Raw genomic sequence first — 25,939 nt, 5'->3', positions numbered from 1 at the left:
TTTTGGTAATAGAACACAGAATGGCAGAAACTTATCTATATACGATATTGGAATATATAATACATTTGACCCGTAAACCAATCAAGTCGTCGAATTACCTAATATTCTTCATCAATTTGGTTGAAAATATCCTATGTTGCTCGCTATATCAATAGTATTATAACTTGTTTTTAATATTCCGATGGATTCCAATTGATTCTTATACACACGTACGTATAAATAAATACAAAATTGTGTGTATATATATATACTGTTATACACACTTGCTTTTTGTGTGTAATAATAATATATACTATACAAGTAAAGCAAGAGGTGCGTCAAAAGTACGCATTATGTGGTTTAGGTAACCAGAAAAAAAAAAAAAAAGCTAAAGAAGATGATGCTAATTGCCAAGAAAGAACCCTTCCATTGACTGGTCTCCTTTTTTTTTTTTTTTTTTTTTATGAACCCTAATCTTTGTTCACTTTTACACAACTATACTCTTTTTTTTTTTTAACTTGTTTGCTAAGCAACTTTGACCATGCCCTCTCTAATGAAACGAGAGTACTTGCATGTAGAAAAATAACCAATGATAATACCACTCTGAAATGAAACAAAACTTGCATATAAAAAAATAATTGATCTCTCTTTTTTCATCGACTAAGATTAATATTTATATTTTTGAGTTTTGATAAACAGTTACAGCATCTATACGTTATATATGTTTTTAAGCATCTATATAGTGTATATATATATATATCTAATTATCAATCATTGTCATTGACTTCCCAACATTTTGATTAGAGATTTTTTTTAATTATGGTTGACCATCTGAGAAACTATCAGCCTGAATGAATTATAGTATAAATATGTAATATTTGTAGTTATATATATGCGTTTTATTTAATAATTAAAAAAATGAAAGATATGGTTATTTGGATATGTTTTTTTTTATTTTAAAAAAAACCGATTAATAAGGGAAAAAAAATCGATAAATATAAAAACAGAATCGATGGAATTAAAACACATGTGACATTGGCGTAATCTGCACTGATACATTTTTCTGTTAATCTACTACTACTCTCTTTTAACTTCTCTCTCTCTCTCCCAAAAAGGACAAAGACAAGCAAAGCAACGACAACAGAGTAGTACACAAATCAAAATCTTCTGTTTTTTTTTTTTTTTACATGAATCTCGAGTCTACGGATCCGTATTAAACAATTTGACGGCTCAATTCTCTCCGATTCCTATTATGTCGTCGTCGTCGATTCATCATTCTCCGTCGTACCCACAAGAAAAAAGAATGATCCTTTTTTGATTACGAAGGAAGAAGATCTTGTTAAAACACTTCGTAAAAGCAGACCCAACTCGGGAAGCTATATATATGGCGGCTGTTCGGGTTACGGTATCTGTTCTGATCTGTTGTTTAATATTATTACCTGCGGCGGTTTCGTCTTTCGGTTTCCCGGCGGCGTTGAAACTCGAAAGAGTGATTCCGGCGAATCATGAGATGGAACTAAGTCAGCTCATGGCTCGTGATAAAGCTAGACACGGCAGGTTGTTACAGTCCTTAGGTGGTGTTATAGATTTCCCCGTCGATGGAACTTTTGATCCTTTCGTTGTTGGGTAAATTCAAAAAAATTTCATCTTTTTTCTCTTTTTATTTTATTTTAGGGGTTGATCGACTGTGTTGGCAATGCCTGTAAGGTGTTCGATACAATATCTTGAGTATATCTCAGTTATATTCTGCCAAAAAATTTGTTTGTTTTCTTATGTCTCAATCAAAAAAAAAGTTGTTTTCTTTGGCTTTTGTTGTCTTCTGCTCAGTTTTGGTGTTTGACTTTTGGACAGATTATACTACACGAAGCTGAGATTAGGATCTCCTCCAAAAGATTTTTATGTACAGGTTGATACTGGAAGTGATGTTTTGTGGGTTAGCTGTGCTTCTTGCAATGGCTGCCCTCAAACCAGTGGACTCCAAGTAAAGCTTCTGTAAAAATCTTTATTGGTATAGTTTGAGTTCTGGGATACTGAGATTAATATGCTGTGCTCCTCTATTTTGCAGATTCAGTTGAATTTCTTTGATCCAGGGAACTCTGTGACAGCAACACCAGTCTCATGTTCTGATCAAAGGTGCAGTTGGGGTATTCAGTCCTCTGATTCAGGCTGTTCTGTTCAGAACAACCTTTGTGCTTACACGTTTCAGTATGGCGATGGAAGTGGCACCTCGGGGTTTTACGTCTCTGATGTTTTGCAATTTGACATGATTGTGGGAAGTTCTCTGGTCCCAAACTCAACGGCTCAGGTTGTGTTTGGGTGAGTTTATTTCAGCGAATCCTTTGTTTCATAGGCATCAAATATGGGCCAGTACTCTTGACTTTGTTGGTTGCTATGTGGGATTGTTTTTTCTGGAACCAGATGTAGCACCTCGCAGACGGGTGATTTAGTGAAGTCGGATAGAGCGGTTGATGGAATCTTTGGGTTTGGGCAGCAAGGAATGTCTGTGATTTCTCAGCTTGCTTCTCAAGGATTAGCTCCAAGAGTGTTCTCTCACTGCTTGAAAGGGGAGAATGGAGGCGGAGGCATATTGGTTCTTGGAGAGATTGTGGAGCCAAACATGGTCTTTACTCCACTTGTTCCATCACAGTTAGTTCTATTTATCTCTCAAAACCAATTTAAATTCAAAATCGTTGTTCAAATGTTTAGAGAGTGATTGGTAAGCATGATCTGCGTGCAAATATTTTAGGCCTCATTACAATGTGAATCTGCTGAGCATCTCTGTGAATGGACAACCTTTACCTATCAATCCATCGGTCTTCTCCACATTAAACGGTCAAGGAACAATCATCGACACTGGTACAACACTGGCATACCTTTCTGAAGCAGCCTATGTTCCTTTTGTTGAAGCTGTAAGTCCTTAAACCTCCCATTTCTATATTTTTTTGATAACACTGAACTGTCTGGGAATTGTAGTTATAAATGTACTCCATTGAGTTGTAACTCTGGTATATGCCTCTATACATTATCTTACTTGCTATCTTCTTATGAACTTTTTCAGATAACAAATGCTGTTTCACAGTCGGTCAGACCCGTTGTTTCGAAAGGGAACCAATGTTACGTAATAGCCACGAGGTTTATACTCGTCTTTCCAATTTTCATATCTTAACCATGTCTTCTTAATTGGTATCGATATAGTGGAAAAATCTCAACCTTTCTATGGTACTGTGATGATCAGTGTTGCAGACATATTTCCTCCAGTTAGCTTGAACTTTGCTGGTGGAGCATCCATGTTCTTAAATCCTCAGGATTACCTCATACAGCAGAACAACGTTGTAAGTGTATTTAACTCGAAACCTTTTCATAGGAATCTGCTCTCAAATTATGAACCTTGAGGTTTTTTTTTGGTTTTTTGTTAAACATTTGTCTCTGCACTCTACTTTCTAGGGAGGTACTGCCGTGTGGTGCATCGGTTTTCAAAGGATACAGAATCAGGGTATAACCATCCTTGGAGGTAACCCGAATCGAAAGCTTAACCTTTGTTATTTGAAATCTACGTTTGGTAACACAATACAACGATTTCTTCATCTCTGTTCTGCAGATTTGGTTCTTAAAGACAAAATTTTTGTTTATGATCTGGTCGGTCAGAGAATCGGATGGGCAAACTATGACTGTAATTCTCATCACTTTAAAACCCAAATGACACCCAAAAGCAATGAAATCACTTTAAAACTCACTAAACTTTGATATTTTCTTCAGGTTCAATGTCGGTAAATGTCTCAGCGACTAGCAGCAGTGGAAGAAGCGAATATGTGAATGCAGGACAGTTTAGTGACAATGCTGCGCCGCAGAAGCCATCAATGGACATTGTTGGAAACACGTTAATACTGTTACTAATGGTAATCAACATGTTCTTATAGCACACAGCTTATGCAACTTTCGCCTAAATTGTAGTTTCTATACCCTTTTGTATGTGTTATTTGTGGTCGGTCACCGGAGAGTAAGTTTCTCCCTACCGGCGAATCCTAGCAGAAGAGAAGTTAACTTCTTTGTTGTTGGTTGTTTTTTTTTTTCCATCCCATTGTTATAGTTTTGGATGTACATAATTCCTTTTAATTTTATACATAGTGGTGTCTCTGTGTGTGTATTGTTCTTCTGATCAAGTTTAACTTTTTCACTATGTTGATGTTAATAAAAAGATTCTCCAAAGATAAAAACGAAATCATAGTACCCCAAAGCATCAAAATCTTCAACAAAAAGCAAAAAGCAAATAAATGATGAGATAACGTTTTCACATACTAGTATCATAGAGCATCAAATTATGGAGTACTACTATATATCTAAGAATCGTAGTTTATTTGCATTGAACTGTAGATTTTATGCTATTTTTGTATGTTGTTTTATTTAGCACAAGATTTTAACCCGCTGTGTTGTACACTACAAGATAATCTATAAATAATAGCAATCCAAATAAATGCCACCAAAAGTTGTATATTTTTAATCGTACTTTTAGGATAATTTTCTAAAAAAAATCTGTAAAAAAATTAAATTATGTGTTTTATAAAAAGTTGCGATTGTTCATTGTAAAGTTGTGTTTATTCGAATATTCGTAGCTTTTGAAATCTATATATATTGGTCTGTTTGAACTGTTTTCATTTTTTTGCCATAAAACAAAATAATATAAAATTTTATTCTCAACGGTTTTTACAATTTTCTAAACTATTCTCTAACATTCATTATTTAAAAAGTAAAAAAAAATTCTCTAGTTCTTGATTTAACAAAAGATTTTTGGAATGATGAATCTAATTTACAACTTTTAGTTAATTTCAAATATATAAATTTAATAAAAATACCTAGAGTTTTTTCCAAGAGTTAGATGAATTATATAGTGAATTTTTGGATTTGACTTTTCAATATGGTAATAAATATGTCTTCTATTTAAAAATAGTTTATATGAGTTATTAGGTATAATCAAGTGCAGATACAACAGTTGCGATTTTTTGTAGTACTTTTCCGTAAAATTTTTGTTTTTATTTGTTTTTTTTAATTCAAACTGTTGTATCTGTTCAATGTAGAGTTGTGTCTTTTCACTATATTTTATTTATATTTTTTCATCACAACTTTTCATTCTAATAGGTGTGTCTTTTTAAATAGTCATGTCTTTATAACTCTCTTTATATTTATCTTTTCATCAGTAACTAACAAGTTTGTTGAAACAAATTTTCTATTTTATGTTGAATCCAAATAACCGAATATTAATATCTAATATTCAATGTTATTCGATAATCTAACTAAAATTTTAGAAATAATTATAGCAATAGAGAAATTTAATACAACTTAATATAGAATTTACAGTTATGTCTACTTATCTTAAATTTTCGGTTAAATAAATATTTTCTAAAAATAATAATAACAATCTGAAAAAATGTGAACAACAGTTTTGACCTTTCGTAGTACCTTTTTGTAAAAAAAATTGTTTTTATTTATTTTTTTTAAAACTCAAACAGTTGTATTTGTTTATTGTAGAGTTGTGTCTTTTCACTATATTTTATTCACATTTTTTCATCATAACTTTTTGTTTTAATAGGTGTGATTATCAATATAGAAATTTAATAAAACTTAATATAGAATTTACATTTGCATCTATTTATCGTAACTTTTCATTAAAAACTATTTTAATATCAAAAATTATTTTATTTTGTTTTTAAAGTTGTGTATTTTAATTTAATTTTTCTTTGATACAGTTTCACTTATTATTAAATATATTTAATTATAATTATTTAATTAAAAAATTATATTTACTCATTACAACCATTAGTTCAATATTTTCAGTTAGGATCACTTTGTCATAATATTTTTTTTAAATTGTAGGTCTTTACCATAATTCTTCATAAAACATCTTATATTTATAATACTTTAAACAATATTTTTTGTAAAGTTGCATCTATTCTACATAATATTTTTTGTTATAAGTTTTCATTTTGATGGTTGTATTTTTAGCAGTAGTTGATGTTTAATGTTTATGTATTCAAATAATTTTATTACATTCAAATAATTTTGTAATATATAATTTTAAAATTTAAATTTAATTTAATTATTTTCTAAAATACTTCCCCGCGACATTGCGGGGGGTCTGAGTGCTAGTATATAGAAAAATAAATGCAAAAGAGAATACTGTAAAATGAAATAAATAAAGAGACCAATGTAGTATTTGAATTTACGAACAGAGCCGAAATTATAGCTTGGTTTTCTAAAGATAGTAGTAACAAATTAACAAAATCACACAATATACATTTCAAGAAGACAAGGAAAAAAGCAAATATACCAGTTATTGAAAGGAAAGTTAAGAAGAAGACAGACAAAACAAAATTATTTTTTATTAGTTTATTTATGAAATGTTGGAAAAGGAAATATACCAGTTACTGATTAAAAAAATAAGTAATAAATATATTATTTTCTAGCAAATTTTCAATATAAAAATGGTAAATTTCCAAGTTTTTCCAGCAGTTCCCGCCTATATATAGTTTTCAGATCAACAAGCAAGCAATTTTGATCATCACAAAACAATTCTACTTTGCGTTTACTCTTTTTTTTTTCTTCTTATTATTCAAAAACGATGGAGATCTCAATCTTGGAATGGTGTTTCATAGTCGTAGCTATACTAATCTTGGCGGCTTTATTCAGTGTTTGCAGAGAGCGGCCTAGCGAGGAGGAAACAAAAGATGAGAGTGTGAAGAAGGAAGATCCAGTCTGATCCAGTCTTGTGTGTTTACTACTAAAAGATTAGAGTCTCAAGAACTTTAAAAAGTTAATTATGGTTTCTTATCTTGTGTGTTGATTTGATGATTAAAGGTCTACGAGTATTTTGACAATTTTATTGATCACCAAAGTTAATTAAGAACAATCTATCAGATTCTATATAAACCAACTCGAAGTTTGTACATTCTTTTAAGTTTGACGCGTAACTTGAAAACAAATTTTCATGGAAATCTGAAGCTTATAGTTTACATTATTGTATTTAGTATTAGTATGCGAGCTTGGCCTGATGAAGCCTTTTTTACATGTAATCGTTATGCCATGGTTTCGAGTTTCGACTGTCGAGTTGCATCTGTGTTCTGTTTTGTTTTGTTGATAAGAACTCCCTAAGATGACATTCTATGGAGTACGGAATCGTTCAAACAAAATTACAAATTGTGAAAAATGAAATATTATTTAATTTTTAGGCAATTGTTTGTAGTTTTTGATTGGTAGTTGTAATATATAATTAAAAAATGGAAAAGAGAAAAAAATGAAATAAACAAAGAGACCAACGTAGTATTTGAATTACGAACAGAGCCTAAATTGTAGCTTGGTTTTTCTAAAGATAGTAACAAATTAACAAAATCACACAATATACATTTTTAAAGAAGACTGGAAAAAAGCAAATATACCAGTTATTGAAAGGAAAGTTTAGAAAGAAGACAGATAAAGCAAAAATAATTTTAAATAGTTTATTTATGAAGTTTTGAAAAAGGAAATATACCAGTTATCGATTGAAAATATAAGTAATAAGTATATTATTTTCTAGCAAGTTTTCAATTATCAAAATGGTAAATTTCCAAGTTTTCCAGCGCATTTTTCAATCTTATCATCCTTTTAATCAAAATGGTAAATTTCCAAATAGGAAATAATACATTTTTAGAGACATTTTAGCAAATAAATCCTGGAATTGGAAACTATTCACAAGAATGCCATTATATTTAATATTTAATATAAAATGTTTAACAACCAAGTCTTATCTTTAACAGAAATCTATACATTAGCTCTATATTCACATAATTAATTGTGGAGTGTAAGATCTCCTAGCTGAGATCTCGGCTCTTTTTTCTCTTTTACAAAACGATTTTTAGAAACAAACTAATTGATTAAATTTAATATCTTTCCAAAACAGATTTTACGAGATATCTCCTTTCATCTAATTACTCACCACATTCAATTACGAAGATATTTCCATTTGTTATATTTCAAAATCGAAATAAATAAACACCATCAATATGTGACATATTACAGTAAAACCTCTATAAATTAATAATGTTGGGACCGAGATATTTTATTAATTTATAGTGCTATAAATTAATAATTATTATTTTATAGTGTAAATTAATAATTATTAATTTATAGGTATATTTTTAACTGTTTATTTTTTTTTAAATTATGAATTGAGACAATTTTTGCAAAATAAGATTAGAATTTTAGATGTTGTAAATTTTCTGGTATTGGAATTGAATTTGAAATAATTAAAAAATATTATTGACAATGAATTACAAATATTATAGACAAATTCACTTATACACATGACATAAATATTCAAATTTATGAATAAGAATATTAATTATCGTATTTTAATAGTATATCAAACTATCAAAATGTAAATGATGCATCTTTAGAAATTGAAAACTTTAAAAAGTTTTAGCTGTTTTATGAAATGTTATAAAATATTTTATATCATTATAGTTTGAAAATACAACATAACAATTGTTTTATAGATATAAGGTTTAAGAGAAACATACTTTACTATATCAGCATATATATATATATATATATGTAAATTTACATGATTATTAATTTACAATATTATTGGGACCATATTTTACATTGGGATTTCAAAAAAAATATTATCTTATTATCTTATGAATTTTGTTATTTTTTACATTGTACCGACTTGGGACTAGCTAAATTTATTAATTTATAGTGTTTATTAATTTATAGGGTATTAATTTATAGAGGTTTTACTGTATATGTCATAATGGGTTATAGTAACATTAGTATAAATTTAAAATATTTTTAATCAAATGCTAGAACATGAGTTAAATTGCAATTTATTATTTTGTTACACCATCAATATTAGAATATTAGTCATCCAATTAAATTAATTAAATTACGATTATGTAAGCAAACAAATTGTCTCGGGGTATACCGGTAAACCTCAAACATAGTAATTATAAATTAACTAATGTATAAATATAAGGGATATACATTTAAATTATACAAAATATTAGTCATATATATAGTTAATCTAACAATCAAATTACATTTTTTTTTTCTAAAAAAAATATAGCTCTGCGGTGTACTGCGGATAAAATCTAGTATATATATAGTTTTCAGATCAACAAGCAAGCAATTTTAATCATCACAAAATAATTCTACTTTGCGTTAACTCTCTTTTTGTTCTTCTTATTATTCAAAAACGTTGGCGATCTCAATCTTGGAATGGTGTTTCATAGTCGCAGCTATACTAATCTTGGTGGCTTTCTCCAGTGTTTGCGGAGAGCAGTCTAGTGAGAAGAAAACAAAAGAAGAGATTGTGGAGAAAAGTGATCCAGTGTAAAAAAAACGATAAGAGCAAGTCTAACGAGAAAGATGATAAGAGCAAGACTAAAGGTGATAATCTAGTTTGTTATAATAACTAAGAAAAATGTATCTCTTTTTTTTTTTTAAGATTATATTTAGATTCTATCATCTTAGTTCGATTGTTTTTTTTTTTGTGTTGGTTTTGAGTATGTTTCATAATTATTTAGATTGTTATAATTTTAGTTGGATTGTTAATTTTATGATAAATAAAATGTGACATAAATACATAGATAAATATACCAAAAATATACATAGATAATGTCTCATTTTCAAAACATAGAGAATGACCTGTGGTACATGAGACAATTATTTTGTATAGATAAATGTAAAGATGAAGAATATCAATTGTGCATGTAGATATAGATAATGTTGTTTATCTTGTTGATTGATTTTGTAAGATTTAAAAGATTTTTCCAAAGATTCGTTTTAGAAATTAACTTAATTGTCTTGAAAATATTAGTAAAAAATATACAAACAATTCTAATTGTATGGAAAGTTTATTAACTACAAAGAAATTTTATTTTAAAAATCACATTATTTTCCTTAATTGTATGAAAATGATATTTATATGATGGTTTAAAAGATTATAATCAACATTATTTTGTATTTTAATTAGAATATACAAGAAATATTATTTCCTATTTTTTTATCTATTCCCTAATCACAAAATTAATTATTTTAAAAAAATATATCCTAATGAAATTTAGTTTCTACTTAATTAATTATTAGTATTTATTTTTTGGTATGATACGTATTAAATACATGTAGATCTTAAAATGAAGATGAGTTGGAAATGATCTAATATACCTAAACCCAATTATCTAAGAACAAATTAAGAAGTATCTTTCATATAAATGTTAATTGTTTTAACAATAGCAACTATTAAACAAAATTCATTATCTCTATATTGTTTAAAAGAAACCAATTTCATTATCTCTATACTAAATCTCGATTATATAAAATAGGACGAAGAATATTTAACTAGAGCAATATAGTACTACCACATTTTTAAAATCTTTGTAATTTCTATATTTCTCTTTCGTCATTTACCTCAACATATTTAATTTACTCCAATATATCTCATTCATCTGGGTCATCATCACTGTCACTAATCATCCTGAAAATATTTCTAGATATGAGAGAATTAAAGATTCAAATAACAAATTCCTCAAAAATATAATGCAAAGAAAATAAAATAATAATCCCATGCTTAAATGAAATCCAGAAAATATTCAAAGCATAAAAAAATTTCTTGAGAAAATACAAACAGACGGCAACATTTATGTTATAAATAAAAATAATTTTTGAGAAAATACAAACAAACGACAACATTTATTTTATAAATTTCTCATAGATGATCGAAATTTGTAAAATAGCTTAACAAATTTAAAACTCCCATCCATAAATGAAGGAAGTAATCCATAAAAGACTATGCAAAGATAAAAACGAAATCATAGTTCTCCAAAGCATCAAAATCTTTAGCAAAAAGCAATGAAAATATGAAATAACGTTTTCATGTTACCCACGTTATGTTTTCATGTTACCCACGTTATAGATTGTGGTTGCAGTTGCCCACTATACTAAATAAAACTTTATCATTAAACAATGTTGGTAAAGTGGCCAAGTGGTTTTGAGTTCATTTAGTAAATGCTTGAGGTGGCAAGTTCGATTCCCTCTTGCTACATATAAAACCTTATACGGAGATGTCTGCCAAATAATTCGCTTTTACATTTGCGGTTCTATGAATAAAAGATAAGGAAAAAGTACAAAATTCCTCTATGTCTGTTTTGATATCGACTAGATATGTCAAGAACGCCGGCCAGTCATGAGGCGAAAACATCATTTTCACCAAGTCTGAACAGTCTGAGTAGAACTTCGTCCGATCATACATCTCATAGCCCAAACAAAAACTTTGACTTCGACATGTAAGGGAGAAAGGCTCCGCCGAAAATTAGTGGCTCCCATACATGGTGTCGGATCTTGAAACTGGGTACAACTCCATCCTGCGCCTGCAAACGAATCCTCAATTTTCCAAGATCCATCAACGAAACAGCGGTAACCTGAATAGAAAAGGGGGGAGCGAAGCTGCGGCCACCCTTGTCCGAGAGGTGGGGTCAGTTGGGTGGGTTTTGGAAACCACATCCTCACCATCTTCCTAAGCCTGCTGCCATGTTAGTGCCTCGCCCTCTGCTACCCTAATTATCTCCTCTGACTGCTCAACTTCATTCTCAAACATACGTCTATTTCACGCTTTCTATATATACCACAAACCTCATGGAAAGGTCGAGACATGGGTGCCCGGACTCTTAGGGACCAAAAAATGGTCCATATTGGTATACACAGATTCCATCGGAAAGGAGTGTGGTCCTACCTGAAATAAAGCCCAAGCCTGACGCGCCGGCGGACACAGAAACAAGGCATGATTGACTGTTTCCGCATCGACACCGCAACGAGCACAACCCAGATCACTAGAAATGCCACGACATTGCAAATTCGCCAAAACCGAAATGCACCCTGACAGCACCTGCCACTTAAAATGTTGAAGTTTTGACGGACAACGAACTTGCCAAACACCGGACAACGAACTTGCCAAACATTGGCTTGGAGATGGGTAATCTCCGGCCCACCACCAAATGCATGAAAAAGCTTTGTAACCTCTATACGTGCCGTATAATAACTAGACTTAACCGTATACCTCCCATTTTTCATAAAGTGCCAACCGAGAAAGTCCTCCTTTGGACAATTTCCTAAAGGTAAAAGCCTTATCAATGCAACATCGAGAGGATCAAAATGCTCAGTAATCATATCCACCCATAAGCCATTTTGTATGTTATTTTATTTAGCAGTAGGAGAAAAGAATCTCATAATTCTCTTTGTCAAATTACTACACTTCCGTACACTCTGTTTCAGACAGAGTCAACGAAAGCCCTAATTATCTGACACAGACACTACTATCTCCAGTTTCATAATCAATCATTCGGTTCGGTTCCGTAGTTTTTTATCTTGCATTAATTGGTAGTTTGCTCAAATAGGGAAAATTTAATCGAGTATTTTTTTTTTTTTTTCAAGTCATCCACCCTCTAAAACTCTCCCAAATTTCTAGGGTTTAGGGGTTTTTCCCCTGAATTTGAATTTCCCAGATCTCATCATCTAAAAACTCCAAAATCGATTGAGGATTCTCAACAATTCCGGCTATGGCGGACGAGAAGAACGGTGGACGTCTGAGTGACGCTAGTGACTACTCGTCAGAGGACGAAGGAACAGAGGATTACAGGAGAGGAGGCTACCATACGGTTCGAGTCGGTGATACTTTCAAGAATGGATCTTATGTCATTCAGAGCAAGCTCGGTTGGGGACATTTCTCCACTGTTTGGCTTTCTTGGGACACTCACAACTCTGTAAGTCACTTTCTTCACTTCTACGGTTCGCTTGTCACATAATCAAAAATTTTAGGGTTTTATGAATTGCATTGTTGGGATAGAGCTTAGCTTTGTTGAATAAATGTGAATGTGAATCTTGCCTTTCAATTTTACTGTTTGTAGAGATACGTAGCTTTGAAAATCCAGAAGAGTGCTCAGCATTATACTGAGGCAGCCATGGACGAGATAAAGATATTGAAACAGATCGCAGAAGGTGATGAGGAAGACAACAAGTGTGTTGTGAAGCTTCTTGATCATTTCAAGCACGCAGGCCCTAATGGGAACCATGTTTGTATGGTCTTTGAGTATTTGGGAGATAACCTCTTGTCTGTTATCAAGTACAGTGATTACCGAGGGGTTCCTCTTCACATGGTTAAAGAGATCTGTTTTCATATTTTAGTTGGTTTGGATTATCTTCACCGCAAACTCTCCATTATTCATACTGATATCAAGCCGGAGAATATTCTGCTTTGTTCCACCATTGACCCTGAAGCAGATGCTAGGAAAGCAGGTACTCCTCTTGTACTTCCAACCGCGAAGGACAAGAATGTTCCTGAGAGACAGGCTGAGAAAGACAAACCCAAGAGTTACACTTATGGTGCGGATTTGACTAAGAATCAGAAAAAGAAGATTCGTAAGAAAGCTAAGAAAGTGGAAGGTTCAGAGGAAAATGAGAGAGATTCTAACTCTGAGGCAAGATCGAACGGAGCTTCAACTGTGGAGGGGTTGGAAGAGAGTTCGGAAAGAGTAAAAGATGCAGAGAATGATAGTCAAAAGAGTCGGGGAAATAGGAGAGGAAGTCGATCCACGAGGCAAAAGTTACTAGCGGATGTTGATCGGAAATGCAAGTTGGTAGATTTTGGGAATGCTTGTTGGACTTATAAACAGTTTACGAGTGATATTCAGACGAGACAGTACCGGTGTCCTGAGGTTGTTCTTGGTTCAAAATATTCAACCTCTGCTGATATGTGGTCATTTGCTTGCATTTGTTTTGAGCTTGCCACCGGAGATGTTCTATTCGATCCTCACAGTGGTGAAAACTTTGAGCGGGATGAGGTATATATATCTCTTGCTTTCTCATGTTCTGTGAAAAAGTCGAATCATTTCATTTCGTCCATATTCAGTAGAGCTTATATATAAGTTATGAGCTTTTGGTTTCAGGATCACTTGGCATTGATGATGGAGCTTCTTGGGGTGATGCCAAGAAAGGTAAAAATTTGAGAAACACAGTGTTCTTTTTGTTTTTCAGTATTTAACTGGATTTTTGGTTTATGTAGATTGCATTAGGCGGACGCCATTCGCGAGATTTCTTCAACCGACAGGGTGAACTGAGGCACATCAGGAGGTTACGGTTTTGGCCACTTAGCAAGGTCTTAACGGATAAATATGACTTTAGCGAGGAAGATGCAATTGCTATGCAAGATTTCATCATTCCTATTCTTGGATATGTACCTGAGAAGAGACCAACGGCTGCTCAGTGCCTAACACACCCATGGATGAATCCGGTCCCTAGATCATTGAAACCGTCATCGAGTCCACAAAATCCCGAAGAAGAAGAAGCATCAGATGAGAATAAAACGAAGGAAAAGGATGAGAGGGAAGCGATGGAGGTTGGTGTTGGGAACATCGCCATTGATGGTTCAGAACCAAAGACCTCAGCAAGAGAAGGTCGTCAATCTGCTCGTGACCTTCGCACTTGAGAAAACATAATTACGGAAAAAGTTTTGTATTTGTCTTTGAATATCTTCTCTGGGAATCGAAGTTTTAGATACTGTGTTGTTTTTACTCTCCCTTCACTATTGAAAACAAAAGATTTGAAAATTCATTTGCATTTAATACAAGCTTATTAAATGATACACTGATTTAACAGTAACCAATAGTGCAGAGCATAAGCAATGAGGACATAACACACAAGTACAGGGGTGTTCAATGGAGACCACACAATAAATATATATCAAACTTTTATGAACTTACTTCCGCTCTAACACCTAGAAGGGGCCTAATGCCACAATGTAAATGTGTGATGAAATTTTCTTTCTTCACGGATTTTCACCTGTAATATATACGTTTATTTTCAGCTCTCTTAATCAAATTTCAAGGAAAACGGAAATATTTTAGGATTGAAGACGGATTTACCACTTCTTTTGTCTTTTAGGATTGAAGGTTCAAAATATTTTGCGTCTACTGAGATACGAATACATGAGGAAGAAGGCGACTGCAGCGCCTATGATGATTCCACCCGTTGTTAGCCAGAATGCAGACTGCATAAACCCAAGATGTTAATGGTAAAGTGATGGCTAAACAGTGTATAAAGATGTGGCTACGTGATGAGGGCTTACAGCTTGTTCCTCAAGATAGGACCTCAAGTTCATGCCGAATATACCTGCACGCACCCAAAAGAAAAGTTTTAAGCCCTTAACGATGATTTGATGAACAGGGGAAAATAGGAATTGTTGGCTTGAAGATCATGTATAAATAGCACACTCGGTTCAATCTCGGTAGTTGGTAGTTTAAATGCAAAAAGAAGAAGTAAGCCTCTAACACAGTTCAAAGGTTGCAAATTATAAACGGGTTGTGAATGTACCTGCCATCAGAGCACCAACTGCAACACAAAATGTACCGACTTGAAGAAGCAGCTCAAATCTGCTGACCTCAAGCCTCCGAGAACTGGAAAATAAACAACAATGTATCATGATAAGAGTGCCTATTCATTTGAGAGAAAGGAGTGTTGTGTTATCTTCAAGACCTTAGATTGACAGCAATTGAGTCTTCCATTTCCTTTGCAGAATCCAGAAGTCTTTCTGCTTGTCCATGGCATGACTCACATCTGCACATACGAAGCCATAGAGTTTCACTACATAACAATGTAGCATATCAGAGTGCTTCAAGAGTAAAAGTCAAGACCTCTGCAGATAGTTCTCCAAGAGCATTTCTATTTCCTCCTCTTCTTCTGCACAGAACCAGAAAAAGAAAATGAATCTCGTTAAATTCATCTGTTTTGTGGTGACTATCACGGAGGAAATGTTTGCAGTCTTACCCTCAGCAATCAGCTTTTCTGAGGGTAACGTACACTCCAAATCATCGTCTCCTCTTCTAAGTGTGCAGTTTCTTCCCATGATGCATATGCGGCGTATTTCATGGGGATCCTCTAAAAGATCCAGGAGCATTTGTCTAAGAGCTCCAGCTCTGGAGCCTAATTCAACCTTTAAAAAGTGTATAAGGAAAAATACAATACAAAGAAACGAAAACTGAGTTCTCTGAAGTGAACAACTGAATCCAGAATATGCATAGATAAACAACTTAATGAAGTTTACCAGCCTTTGTTTACTAATACGAAGTTCCTCCAATATATCAGCAGTTAAGCGGTTGGGCAAAACCTCAAGAAGAGCTTGGACCTGAACCAAATGGCACAAATATAAAGAGTTAAGAGCAAAAGAAATGATGATAAGCTCCATCGTGTGTATGTGAGGCGTCAGAAGACACATGCGACAGAGTAGGCACGTGAAAAATTTAAACGGAAAGAAGAAGAGGATATTTTGAAACCCAATCTGTAACAAACTTTCTTTACTAATTGTTTTAGTTTTTTTTTTTGTGTGCAAAATACTACTGTTTTAGTATAAAGACAAACTCTCATTGTTTAGAGAGGATAATGCAAATTATCATACAAGATCTCGGATGTGGGATTCATGAGTGGTGAGCTAGAAATGATGTTCTAGCCTTCCTCCCTATGCTTGTTTGAACTTAAAAAGCCATAAGCCAATGTTTGGACAAAACTACAGGGTTTTATGTCAGAACGTATCATGCTCAGTTCAATGTTATATTAATACCAGAAACTAAATTCTGAATGAATAGGAAAATGCATTATGCGAGTCGAAAATGGCAGTCTCATCCTCTATAGCATGACTCAGTTCCTTTTGACTTTTGGGATACAAGAAGCAACTGAGTCATGGGGGAAGTCCTAGTCCAGCAGTCAAAGTGAAGAAGAACTAAATGAAATATACTCACTAGCTTTCATACTCACACGGGGTTCAATGTCCATAAGCCTTTGCTCTAATCGTTGTATCCTTGAGATAAGCGCCGATTCAACAGCCTTCAGTTAAGCCAGAGTAATGAAACGTTAACACCAAAGAGGTTGAAATCATTTCGAACTCAAGTTATGCAGGGAGGAAGAGATGATTTTCATAATCTTTGATCTGTATACACAACATATATTTCTTCTTTCTAACATAAATAAATCACAATCCCATAGAGTTATCTATGAAGCCAAACCAACCTCGAGTTCAAATGGCATAGAGGGCCCTCCATTCATACTTCTTGGGTTAAGACGAGGCATCAATGTATCTACAAAAGCCCTTCCTCCTCTCCTGAAAATATTTTGGACAAATATCAACAAAAACTTAACAAAAATAGAGTGAACAATCTGAAGAAGAAAAAAAAAAGAGATATAGTGCTACCAAAATTACCGGTTATAATCAAATATAAGGACACGGTCTCGCATTGCTATTGCTCGCAGAGAGCCCAAATTGAGCAGAATCGCATGTTCACGAACCTAAATAACATGTAAGAAAAGGTTCCATCATTGTCATATAGAAGAAACATACAGGATAATGGGGTAGAGATGGTTCTCAAAACTAGAGCGAAATGATAGTTGAAGCTTACCAAGAGAGATGGCACTGAGTTAGTCATAAACAATGAAGGATCGACGCTTCGTATATCTCTTGGACGCAGACCTGATGAAAATCAAAAAAATAGTAAACTTATTCATAGAGAACAGAACAACCAACATCAAGATCAAATATGTATAATTTAACACTTACCACTGGATTTAAGAAGCTGTCTTCTGTTAATCTTCCTTGTAGATATAACTCCAGTCGCCTTCACTTCAACAACCTTATTTATTTATTTATTTTTTAATTCCAGAGACATAATAAAAGTTATAAAATTTTGATGAGACACAATCAAAGGTGACAGCTTTTAACCATATGAACATGCAAATTTCAATTAGAAAGAGAGAAACAATGAAACCTCATAAACGGGTTCACGAATTCCCAGAGACGTAGAATCACTTGAAGAAGAAGAAGAAGAATTGATCTTCTTTGAATCATCGTTTCCTCCGTTATCTCCTCCGTCACTGTCACTACCATCGTCATCGCTAACGTTTAGGGATTCGTAATCGCCGACGAAATCCTCGGCGGCGGTTGTTGAGGATTTCGCTAAACATTTCGATCTCGATGATGATGATAAAGCTTTGAGTGCTTCGAAGTAGATCGGAGTTCTTCTACTCAGGGCAGATAAGTGGAGAGAGAAGGAAGGAGAAGATCCAGGAAGAAGATTATGGAGAGACGGAGATGGAGAATGATCAGAGGAATTGAGGAGTGGAGTGAACGTAGAGGGAGATGGAGGTAACGCCATTGTTGGTGGTAGGAGCGAGGAAAGCTTTGGTTATGGAGAGATTCTTCGTTTGGGGTTTTTTTAGCTTAAGGATAATTTTACAAATAAAGATAAAACACATATCCATTTTGTGTATATTATTTTGTAAAAATTATTTAAAAAGATTTATAAAACATGATGCCTTGTCACACTCAAATATTTTCGAAGATGTCTTTGGCATTTTTAAATTACAAATTTGTGTTTTAAATAAATATGAAGTTTTTGGATAAGTTAAAAAAAAAAAAAAAAAAGATATACAAGAAATCACAATCAAGAATTTTTTTTTTCTGAAATTTGATACAAATACTTTGAAGAAATACATCTGATATATCATATATATATCTATCTATTTTTTTTTTATAACAAAACTAAATATTTTTCGGTTTAATCTTATTTATTTAGTCTAAGGCAAAATGGATCCTAATATAAAGAATAAAATACAAAAAAAAAATAACTCATTATTTTGTTTTCCTTTGTTATTATTTTACAAATATTTAATTTAATTTCCCACATTTTGTTCCAAACAGAATTTTTTTTATTTACAGCATCATGTAATAAAGAAAATAATTTTGGATTAGTGAATAAACAATTTATGGTAGTTGACCGTTAATTTTGTGGCGGAGGATTAATTTGAGATTTCCCAATTTCTCACCTGTGAATGATCTTCTTGTTGCCACCTGTCCCCAGGCTCATTTAACAGTTGGCAGAGTCCGCGGGGTTCATCCAAAAAGAAAGGGGTGTTATTTGTTCTATTGAAAATATTAAGGCACTTTCAAAACAATAGAATAATATGCAGGTCACAAAACAAAACACGATTTAGTACAAGGGCTGTTTCATAATATTGAAGCAAAGAGGCGTTTCTAATTTTCTGGGCGAGAGAAGGAGAAGAAATAAGGGCAGAGGAGAAAACAAAAAAAAAAACCCAGCGAGGTTCAATGGAAGACGATGAAGCTAAGCAGCGAAGAGAACTTCAAGAAGAAGATGATTTTAATGAAGGAAGAGAAAACGATTTCCCATCTCATCATCCTCCACCTCCTTCCGATGAAGTAAGAGCAGCACTAACTCTTAATTTCAAGTTTAATTGTAGAAATCGAGCTTGAAGCTAGTTTCAATGGCACTTTATGTGATCAAGTTTTTTCATCTGTGGCAATTGAAGAGTCTATTTCCGATTGAAAGTTTCGTTTTTTTCGTAGTATTGTTAACAGTGATTTCTCTATGTTCTGCAGTTGTTCGACATCTCGACTACTGTTGATCCTAGCTATGTTATTTCACTGATAAGGAAGCTTCTTCCAGTTGATTTGGGAAGTGAAGGGCGACGTAACAATCATAAGAATGCTAATAATGTAGTTCAAGGTCTTGACACTTGCAATGGTGGTCCAGAGAGCATGGACATTGGAGGTTACAATAACGAATCCACTTCTGAGGAGAAGGTCACGGTGGGTTCAGGTCGGGAGACGGGAATGGTGACCGGGTCATCAGTGGAAGAAGCTTGGGAAGATCATGGTTGTGTTTTGTGGGATCTTGCTGCTAGTAGAACTCATGCTGAGCTAATGGTATTGGATTTAGATAAGTAGTACACCTTTGAATTGTTGAATGATGGTATTGGTTTCCATCTAGACAAGAGAGCAGCTTGGTATCATGTATTTAACTCTATGTGCTGGAAGTTTTGATTATTTTCTTGTATTCACTTTGGATTTGCAGGTACAGAACCTGATTTTAGAAGTTCTTCATGCAAATCTTATGGTTTCAGAATCTGCCCGCATTCGAGTAAGGAATTTAGTATATCTATGATCAATGGCCAAGTCTGATAATTTTCTAGTTTTGTTTGTCTTCTTGGACAGATTTTGATGCTTACATTTCTTTTTTCATTTTGGGGTTTGCAAGGAAATCTGTCTCGGGATTATTGGGAACCTTGCTTGCCATGAAGGTCTGTTGCAACATGTAGAGTCTACAGCCGGACTCGTCAATATACTTGTGGGGCAGTTGTTTCTTGATGATACCCAATGCCTAAGTGAAGTTTGTAGGTAAAAAAATCAGTTTATGACATCAAATGTAGAATCCTGTTCGATCAGTTGGTTTGGTTATCTAAATACTGACATATGTTTCCAATAGGATACTCACCACAGGTCTCTCTGGGACTGGGTGTAATTTCTGGGCTGAGTGTTTGCAGTCTGATGATATACTTCGCCGTGTTTTGTGGATTGCGGAAAATACCTTGAATCCACATCTTATTGAGAAGGTAACTTCTAATATTTGTGCTTGTAACAGAGTCATTCTTGTACTGGACGAATTGATGGTTGAAAGGTTGATCGAACTGGTGAATTTTATAGGACTCAGTTTCAGATGGAAATCTTTCCCTAACTCTCTAATTTATGCTTATTCATGTCCCTCAACCATTTTCTGTAAGTTTTGGTTTATCATGGCTGTTTTTGAATTTCCTATATCTTTTCCATTTTTTCCATAGAGTGTAGGGTTATTGTTAGGTATCATAGAAGGTCAACCAGAGATTGGGCAGCTATTGACCCCTTCACTAATGACTTTGGGTTTGACGAGTCTCTTGATCAATCTTCTTTCCTTTGAAATGAGCAAGTTGACGAAAGAAAGAATTCCAGAAAGGTAAAGAATATAAATTCATCTTAATGGTCATTAAGTGTTAATGAATGGCATTCATATTCTTGCAAACAAAACAAGTGTTATGCTTTACAATGTAGTATGTACCCTTGTGTATGATATCAGGTACCCCATCCTTGACATTATTCTCCGAGCTATTGAAGCCCTTTCTGCTTCAGACAGCCATTCTAAAGAGATTTGCTCTAGCAAAGAACTATTTCAGCTAGTCTGTGATCTTATGAAACTTCAGGACAAAGTTGAGGTATTTACAGGTTTACATAAAGCTTTCCATTGAATATATCTCAAGTTATTATCTAATAAACTTATCTTCACTGTAGGTGGCAACATCTTGTGTTACTGCTGGAGTTTTGATCGCAAATATGCTGTCGGAAACAATCGATTTTATTCCAGAACTATCGGAAGGTAAACTAATTACTTTACTTTCATAAAATGTCTGGTTATAATTTTCCATTTGGGTTTGTACTTGTAGAGTGTGACATGACTCTACTTTACTTTACGTAGTTCTGAATTCTGGAATTGTGGTGTTAGGAAAATGTTATAATCAAATTTGTTTAACAAGTATGAGATTTTTTTTATACTGATGAAAGCATTCTGAAGATGTTTTTAGCAATTCACAGTAAGGGTTCATACTTGGCAAAGATGAACAGAGAAAAACATTTGCATAGTGTTGTTGGTTGTTTCAATTAAGTGCTTCATGTCCTTTATCTGACACTATGAATCTGTGCAAGCAGATTTCTCTTTCTTGGAAGGTTTATTCAGTACTTTACCATTTGCTTCGGATGACTTAGAAGCAAGAAGAGCAATTTGGAATGTTATTGCGAGGTTACTTGCCAGAGTTAATGAGTCTGAGATAAACACATTCTCTCTGAGTCAGTACATATTGGTTCTGTTAAGCAACTCGGATATCATAGAAGATGATCTTCTCGATACCCAACTAGAAGATTCAAACGAGGAGTTCCAAAACACACTCCCTTCCCAGATGAAGTCAAGTGCGCGAACCATTGCCGTATCCACTTTTATGTTCTTTTGCTTTTGTTGCTTCTTTCTAGATTATACAAATATGGCCTGTACAGATATTTTTGTTGACCTTAAGCAACAACAGATACAGAATATTGAATCGATATTAAACATTTCGAATACTCGCAATGAGAATCTGCAGGAGGAAAGCATATCTGGGGACTGCTCTATAAACAGATCTGGTGTTAAAAGGCTATTGGAATGCTGTCACAGATATATCCATAAGCTATTCTCTATCTCTAGAGAGTATAAGGATTGATATATATAGTAAGCTATTCTCCATCTCTAGTATATGTTTGTAAGACTTGTTTGCACTCAAATTCTCTTTAAAGTGTTATATACAGTCTGGAAAACTCAAAACCTCTCATAATACGATTGGTCTTAAAGTTCCAGAGGCTTTGTTCCAATTGTTAGATACTTTTGCTACAACCACTTCAATTGTAGTCTGAATTGGAAATATTCTAAATAACCTGACTCATAATTTTCTTCTTTCTTAATTGTAGATCTGTGAAGGTTCTTAATTCATGGCGAATCTTCCCATGGTCACTCAAGGCATAACACATTACACCATCAAGCTTCAAGATATCGCTAACTCGGTGGACTTTTTGGTAGACATATACAGGTTAGAACTTGCCTGTCTTTCTCATATCCATAGATTACTTAGGAGACAGTATGGTAAATACTCATATTTTAAAAGCTAGAAGTCTATCTTTCGACATAAATCTTGATTCAGTTTTGAAATCCAAATGGGCAAAACAATACATAAACTGATAGTTACAATCTTAAGCCATAGTTGAAAAGCAACAATGATCTTGAAAAGAATGTAGAGAGAGAGAGAGATGGATATGATCAGGAGATGAGAGAGATGCCAGCGAGTAAGAGATTGTCTGCGAGAATCTTGTTAGCAGCTTCCGTCGGATGAAACCCGTCCCAAAAGACATACTGAGTTGCGTTATTACGTGTTCCTAATGATTTAGGGTTACATAGTATTGATGTCTCTAGTAATCCTGTTCCACAACAAGCTCTTCTCGCTTCTGCAAATCCTGAAAAGTTTACATAGAACACATAACAAAAATTAAAACCTCTTAACCAAGCATTGTTCTATGCTTTGAAATATGTATAAATACCAAATTCAGATGGCTTGTTGGCGAGATCGTAAAGAGGCTGATAGATATCAAAGACGACTAGATTGAGTCCAATGAGGTTTCTCTTGAGATCCTGCGACGTTGTATTGAGTTTGCTGTTGAAGGAGACTGCATCGTTGTTTAGCTGCTCCGAGCATCCACCTTCGTGTGGGCCTGCCACGGTTATGGCCGCCGGTAAACATCCTAGCGGCGGAAGCATAGTCACTCCGATCCTTCTTGCTCCTAACGAGTATAAATTCTACGGATTCCCAAAACAGAACAAAATCAAAACACAACAAAGTTATACTTTAACTACCTTTCGATTGTCTGAACAAACAAATATTGCTAATTTAAGTTTATGATATATATTGCTCAAATCAATTTGATTCCTCATTTAGGTATGATTTGAACAAACAAACAAAAAAATAGAGAAAAAATAACCTGAATGAAACTGGAGTAGGAGAGGATGAGGTGATCGGAGAAGTCATCAGGTTATTGAACTTTGTAGAGGAGAGGGTTGATATAGTAGTTTTGTATGAAGTCACTGCTTCCTGCGCTGACGATATATATGCCATCTGAGATTATGGAAGTGGCGTTTGCATTGTTGTTTGAGGCTGCCATTTCTTGGATTCGGCTAATGTAGTCTTTGTAATGTTCAAGCTGTTGCGGCAACGATATTGCACTCTTCATAATCAACAATGAAATTAAGTAAGAAGACGTTCTCAATTAATTAAGATTCAATTTAATTATTGTTAGACGACAAATAAATAATAAAGAGAAAAAACATGTACTAACGTAGAGCTTGGCTGTGCCATCGTAATAACCGGAGGCTGCAGAGGCAAAGTTTGCTCCTATCAAAAGGTTTCTTCCTTTTGCCTTTTTGCTTAGATAAGCTTGTGGGTATGATGTGAACCCAAGATTCTCAGCTGCACAATGTATTTACATAATTAATTGATCATTAATTATTTCATTATATAGTAATATTTATATGTGCACATATACATGCACACATGTCGACCTAATGCATGTACATTGTTTTCTTCGTATTTCATTTCAAATAAATTGTTTACTTTACACCCCCATGCAAATATAATCCAACAATTATTTGTTTTTATTTACTCTAACTTGTCTCTAAGTTGAAGAAAGCATCCATCAAGTCATGGCTCTTAATTTTCTACTTTTAGTTTTTGAATCCTTGCTAGAAATCATAAAATTCACATCAATATATAGGTGCATGTGAAAACAGTTACCCTCACTCAAGAATATTTAACTAGTATAGTTCTGCAATGTTTCACAAAAATACCTTCCAGATCATCATGTAATTTGAGCACAGATACATGTGTAAAGACTAGATGCTGTTCAGAAGGTTATATATATACACGCATGCATGTGTATTTGTCATTATTATTCGATTTAAGTGGAAGAACATAAAAAAATAAGTACCGGTGAAGTCCGTAGCTAACTTTCCGTTGCAGAAGCGTCCGGTGGGTTTATGGGTTGTGAAGTCTCTTCCATAAGGAGGAAAATTAGCTTTAACGATTGTGTAGATATCATTGTTGTTTCCAACATCAACCACCGAATCACCAAAGATGAACATGGATGGAACCAGTGGTTGTGCCTCCATCACCACCATTAGCTCAAGAAACATTAAAGACCCTACCATTACATATAGATCTAACAAAACTCCCACTCCCGAGAGACTCATGATTTTTATTTTTTTCTTCAAAAAATGAAGGTTATAATGATGATGAAGATGATGATTATGGTGATGTTGTCATGTTGATGCTTATATGAGTAGCATGAGTGTTATGTAGTTTGGCATGCAAGGGTATTTATATAGAACAAACAAACATTGGGGGATCACTAGTATTAAATGTGATAGAATTAGGTGGAGTACTCAAAATTTTTTTATACAATATATAATGATAGTAATAGTAGTATTGTAACGTTTATGTCATTATGTGTACATGTCGTTTGTGTCTCTGATATACGCACAACACATTGATGTGTCTCCGTTGGCCTGATAAAGAGAAGTAAAAACACTTAGCAGGGAGAGAGCCACATTGAAAGAAAGTAGTTGCGAGACTTGGGCATTGATTTGTCTTTTACATTTATAGTTCAGTTACGTTTATGTGTGCCATTTGACACTTGTCTTAATTTCCAACTCTCTAACGTCTATACGATTTATGCAAACTTATAAAACATATTTCTACAAAAAAAAAACAACTCCCAACAAAAAAAAAAATTACGCTTAGTCTACTGGAAAAATACGCGAACGGAGCGTTCTTTTAATTTTGAATCAGTAAAAATGTTACAGAATTTGGTTTGAAACCAAAAAAGTATTCGGAAAATAGAGAGGAAGTCTATAAATCATAAGTCCATGATGATATGTAATGTAAATAGAGAGAACCGGACTTAAAATGTAATGTACGTCTGTGATGTAAGTTTTAGACCATCTCCAATGATTTTTTCTATTTTTTTTAATATAAATAGAGGAAAATATAGCAATCTTTGTTTTAGAGGTGAGAATAGAGATGAGTTGAAGCAAAATTTGCCCCTAAAATAGATTGTTATATTTTTTTCTATTTATTGAAGAAAAGATAAAGATGGATCGGAGATGCTCTTAGTTGAACAAACCAAGAAGATCTCTAAATTAGTCATTTGTTTTGTTAATAATGTAAACAAATATGCATTAAAAAAGAAATTGTTTAGGTTTTGGACAAAATTGTAACCTATAGGCTAGTCTATAGATTGGTGAAAGTGAAATTCAATTCACATAACTGTTAACTAAATTACAAACTAAATGTTTTGTTTTAAAACAAGTTAGTTAGAAAAAAAAAAATACTCAAATTATTGGTACAATGACATTAACTTAAACGCAAATTGTAGAATTATTTTTTTCGGAAACGTGACATCTTATTATATAAACATTGGTTTACAAAGTTAGTAACT

The 25,939-nt window shown here is 33.5% G+C and overlaps 4 protein-coding genes and 1 pseudogene across 9 annotated transcripts; 3 read left to right on the top strand and 2 right to left on the bottom strand.

Annotated features, from left to right (window-relative positions):
• The first annotated feature begins 873 nt into the window (after positions 1 to 873).
• On the top strand, positions 874 to 4,193 carry LOC104706583 (aspartic proteinase 36). 2 transcript variants are annotated; one of them, XM_010422779.3, is made up of 10 exons: positions 874 to 1,605; positions 1,831 to 1,960; positions 2,045 to 2,295; positions 2,398 to 2,625; positions 2,726 to 2,888; positions 3,038 to 3,111; positions 3,215 to 3,311; positions 3,424 to 3,490; positions 3,578 to 3,649; positions 3,736 to 4,193. In XM_010422779.3, exons 1-10 carry the CDS (start codon positions 1,364 to 1,366, stop codon positions 3,894 to 3,896), a joined length of 1,485 nt encoding a protein of 494 aa, XP_010421081.2. In that variant the 5' UTR covers positions 874 to 1,363; the 3' UTR covers positions 3,897 to 4,193. The 2 variants fall into 2 exon arrangements, with proteins under 2 accessions (XP_010421081.2, XP_087317547.1); XM_087461421.1 differs by having other exon boundaries at positions 985 to 1,605; positions 3,424 to 3,649.
• An 8,081-nt stretch (positions 4,194 to 12,274) lies between these two features.
• On the top strand, positions 12,275 to 14,606 carry LOC104706581 (uncharacterized). The gene is made up of 4 exons (XM_010422777.3): positions 12,275 to 12,764; positions 12,909 to 13,841; positions 13,947 to 13,994; positions 14,063 to 14,606. The coding sequence occupies exons 1-4, from the start codon at positions 12,561 to 12,563 to the stop codon at positions 14,483 to 14,485; spliced, it is 1,608 nt and encodes a 535-aa protein (XP_010421079.1). The 5' UTR covers positions 12,275 to 12,560; the 3' UTR covers positions 14,486 to 14,606.
• Positions 14,599 to 18,483, bottom strand: LOC104706582 (magnesium transporter MRS2-11, chloroplastic). 2 transcript variants are annotated; one of them, XR_015563726.1, is made up of 14 exons: positions 17,811 to 18,394; positions 17,603 to 17,675; positions 17,445 to 17,515; positions 17,249 to 17,334; positions 17,059 to 17,149; positions 16,791 to 16,875; positions 16,100 to 16,180; positions 15,823 to 15,988; positions 15,690 to 15,735; positions 15,532 to 15,612; positions 15,370 to 15,452; positions 15,125 to 15,168; positions 14,922 to 15,046; positions 14,599 to 14,838 (listed from the first exon to the last, which is right to left on the bottom strand). XR_015563726.1 is itself a non-coding variant. In XM_010422778.3 (14 exons), exons 1-13 carry the CDS (start codon positions 18,195 to 18,197, stop codon positions 14,951 to 14,953), a joined length of 1,374 nt encoding a protein of 457 aa, XP_010421080.2. In that variant the 5' UTR covers positions 18,198 to 18,483; the 3' UTR covers positions 14,599 to 14,838; positions 14,922 to 14,950. The 2 variants fall into 2 exon arrangements, 1 of the variants encoding a protein (XP_010421080.2); XM_010422778.3 differs by having other exon boundaries at positions 16,807 to 16,875; positions 17,811 to 18,483.
• A 466-nt stretch (positions 18,484 to 18,949) lies between these two features.
• Positions 18,950 to 23,368, top strand: LOC104706579 (uncharacterized). Of its 3 annotated transcripts, none has more exons than XR_754458.3 (12): positions 18,950 to 19,261; positions 19,442 to 19,768; positions 19,917 to 19,982; positions 20,100 to 20,239; positions 20,328 to 20,454; positions 20,680 to 20,831; positions 20,952 to 21,087; positions 21,164 to 21,248; positions 21,578 to 21,852; positions 21,949 to 22,130; positions 22,367 to 22,485; positions 23,000 to 23,368. XR_754458.3 is itself a non-coding variant. In XM_010422775.3 (11 exons), the coding sequence occupies exons 1-10, from the start codon at positions 19,151 to 19,153 to the stop codon at positions 22,120 to 22,122; spliced, it is 1,593 nt and encodes a 530-aa protein (XP_010421077.1). In that variant the 5' UTR covers positions 18,950 to 19,150; the 3' UTR covers positions 22,123 to 22,130; positions 22,367 to 22,604. The 3 variants fall into 3 exon arrangements, 1 of the variants encoding a protein (XP_010421077.1); XR_015564137.1 differs by lacking the exon at positions 23,000 to 23,368 and adding an exon at positions 20,546 to 20,617 and having other exon boundaries at positions 20,699 to 20,831; positions 22,367 to 22,604; XM_010422775.3 differs by lacking the exon at positions 23,000 to 23,368 and having other exon boundaries at positions 22,367 to 22,604.
• Positions 22,574 to 24,776, bottom strand: LOC104706580 (GDSL esterase/lipase At5g22810-like; annotated as a pseudogene). The gene is made up of 5 exons (XR_015564138.1): positions 24,431 to 24,776; positions 23,783 to 23,913; positions 23,429 to 23,671; positions 22,991 to 23,246; positions 22,574 to 22,906 (listed from the first exon to the last, which is right to left on the bottom strand). The product of XR_015564138.1 is annotated as a GDSL esterase/lipase At5g22810-like (transcript).
• Positions 24,777 to 25,939: the final 1,163 nt, after the last annotated feature.

The sequence above is a fragment of the Camelina sativa genome, chromosome 8 (assembly GCF_030686135.1).
Source record: "Camelina sativa cultivar CO46 ecotype springtype chromosome 8, ASM3068613v1".
Taxonomy (NCBI): domain Eukaryota; kingdom Viridiplantae; phylum Streptophyta; class Magnoliopsida; order Brassicales; family Brassicaceae; genus Camelina; species Camelina sativa.
Note: the sequence above shows the minus strand (reverse complement) of the source record. Positions and strands in the feature narration are given on the sequence as shown.

What these genes read in the sequence shown, in the direction of transcription:
- LOC104706583 (XM_087461421.1), top strand. Translation starts at nt 1,364, where the DNA reads ATGGCGGCTGTTCGGGTTACGGTATCTGTTCTGATCTGTTGTTTAATA. An exon ending in TGTTACGTAATAGCCACGAG is followed by an intron (nt 3,112 to 3,214) that starts GTTTATACTCGT and finishes TGTGATGATCAG; the next exon opens with TGTTGCAGACATATTTCCTC. An exon ending in CGGATGGGCAAACTATGACT is followed by an intron (nt 3,650 to 3,735) that starts GTAATTCTCATC and finishes TATTTTCTTCAG; the next exon opens with GTTCAATGTCGGTAAATGTC.
- LOC104706581 (XM_010422777.3), top strand. Translation starts at nt 12,561, where the DNA reads ATGGCGGACGAGAAGAACGGTGGACGTCTGAGTGACGCTAGTGACTAC. An exon ending in CTTGGGACACTCACAACTCT is followed by an intron (nt 12,765 to 12,908) that starts GTAAGTCACTTT and finishes TACTGTTTGTAG; the next exon opens with AGATACGTAGCTTTGAAAAT. An exon ending in AAAACTTTGAGCGGGATGAG is followed by an intron (nt 13,842 to 13,946) that starts GTATATATATCT and finishes TTTTGGTTTCAG; the next exon opens with GATCACTTGGCATTGATGAT.
- LOC104706582 (XM_010422778.3), bottom strand. Translation starts at nt 18,197, where the DNA reads ATGGCGTTACCTCCATCTCCCTCTACGTTCACTCCACTCCTCAATTCC. An exon ending in TTCGTGAACCCGTTTATGAG is followed by an intron (nt 17,676 to 17,810) that starts GTTTCATTGTTT and finishes TAAATAAATAAG; the next exon opens with GTTGTTGAAGTGAAGGCGAC. An exon ending in TTGGAGAACTATCTGCAGAG is followed by an intron (nt 15,613 to 15,689) that starts GTCTTGACTTTT and finishes TCGTATGTGCAG; the next exon opens with ATGTGAGTCATGCCATGGAC.
- LOC104706579 (XM_010422775.3), top strand. Translation starts at nt 19,151, where the DNA reads ATGGAAGACGATGAAGCTAAGCAGCGAAGAGAACTTCAAGAAGAAGAT. An exon ending in CAGAATCTGCCCGCATTCGA is followed by an intron (nt 19,983 to 20,099) that starts GTAAGGAATTTA and finishes GGGGTTTGCAAG; the next exon opens with GAAATCTGTCTCGGGATTAT. An exon ending in CAAGTGCGCGAACCATTGCC is followed by an intron (nt 21,853 to 21,948) that starts GTATCCACTTTT and finishes AAGCAACAACAG; the next exon opens with ATACAGAATATTGAATCGAT.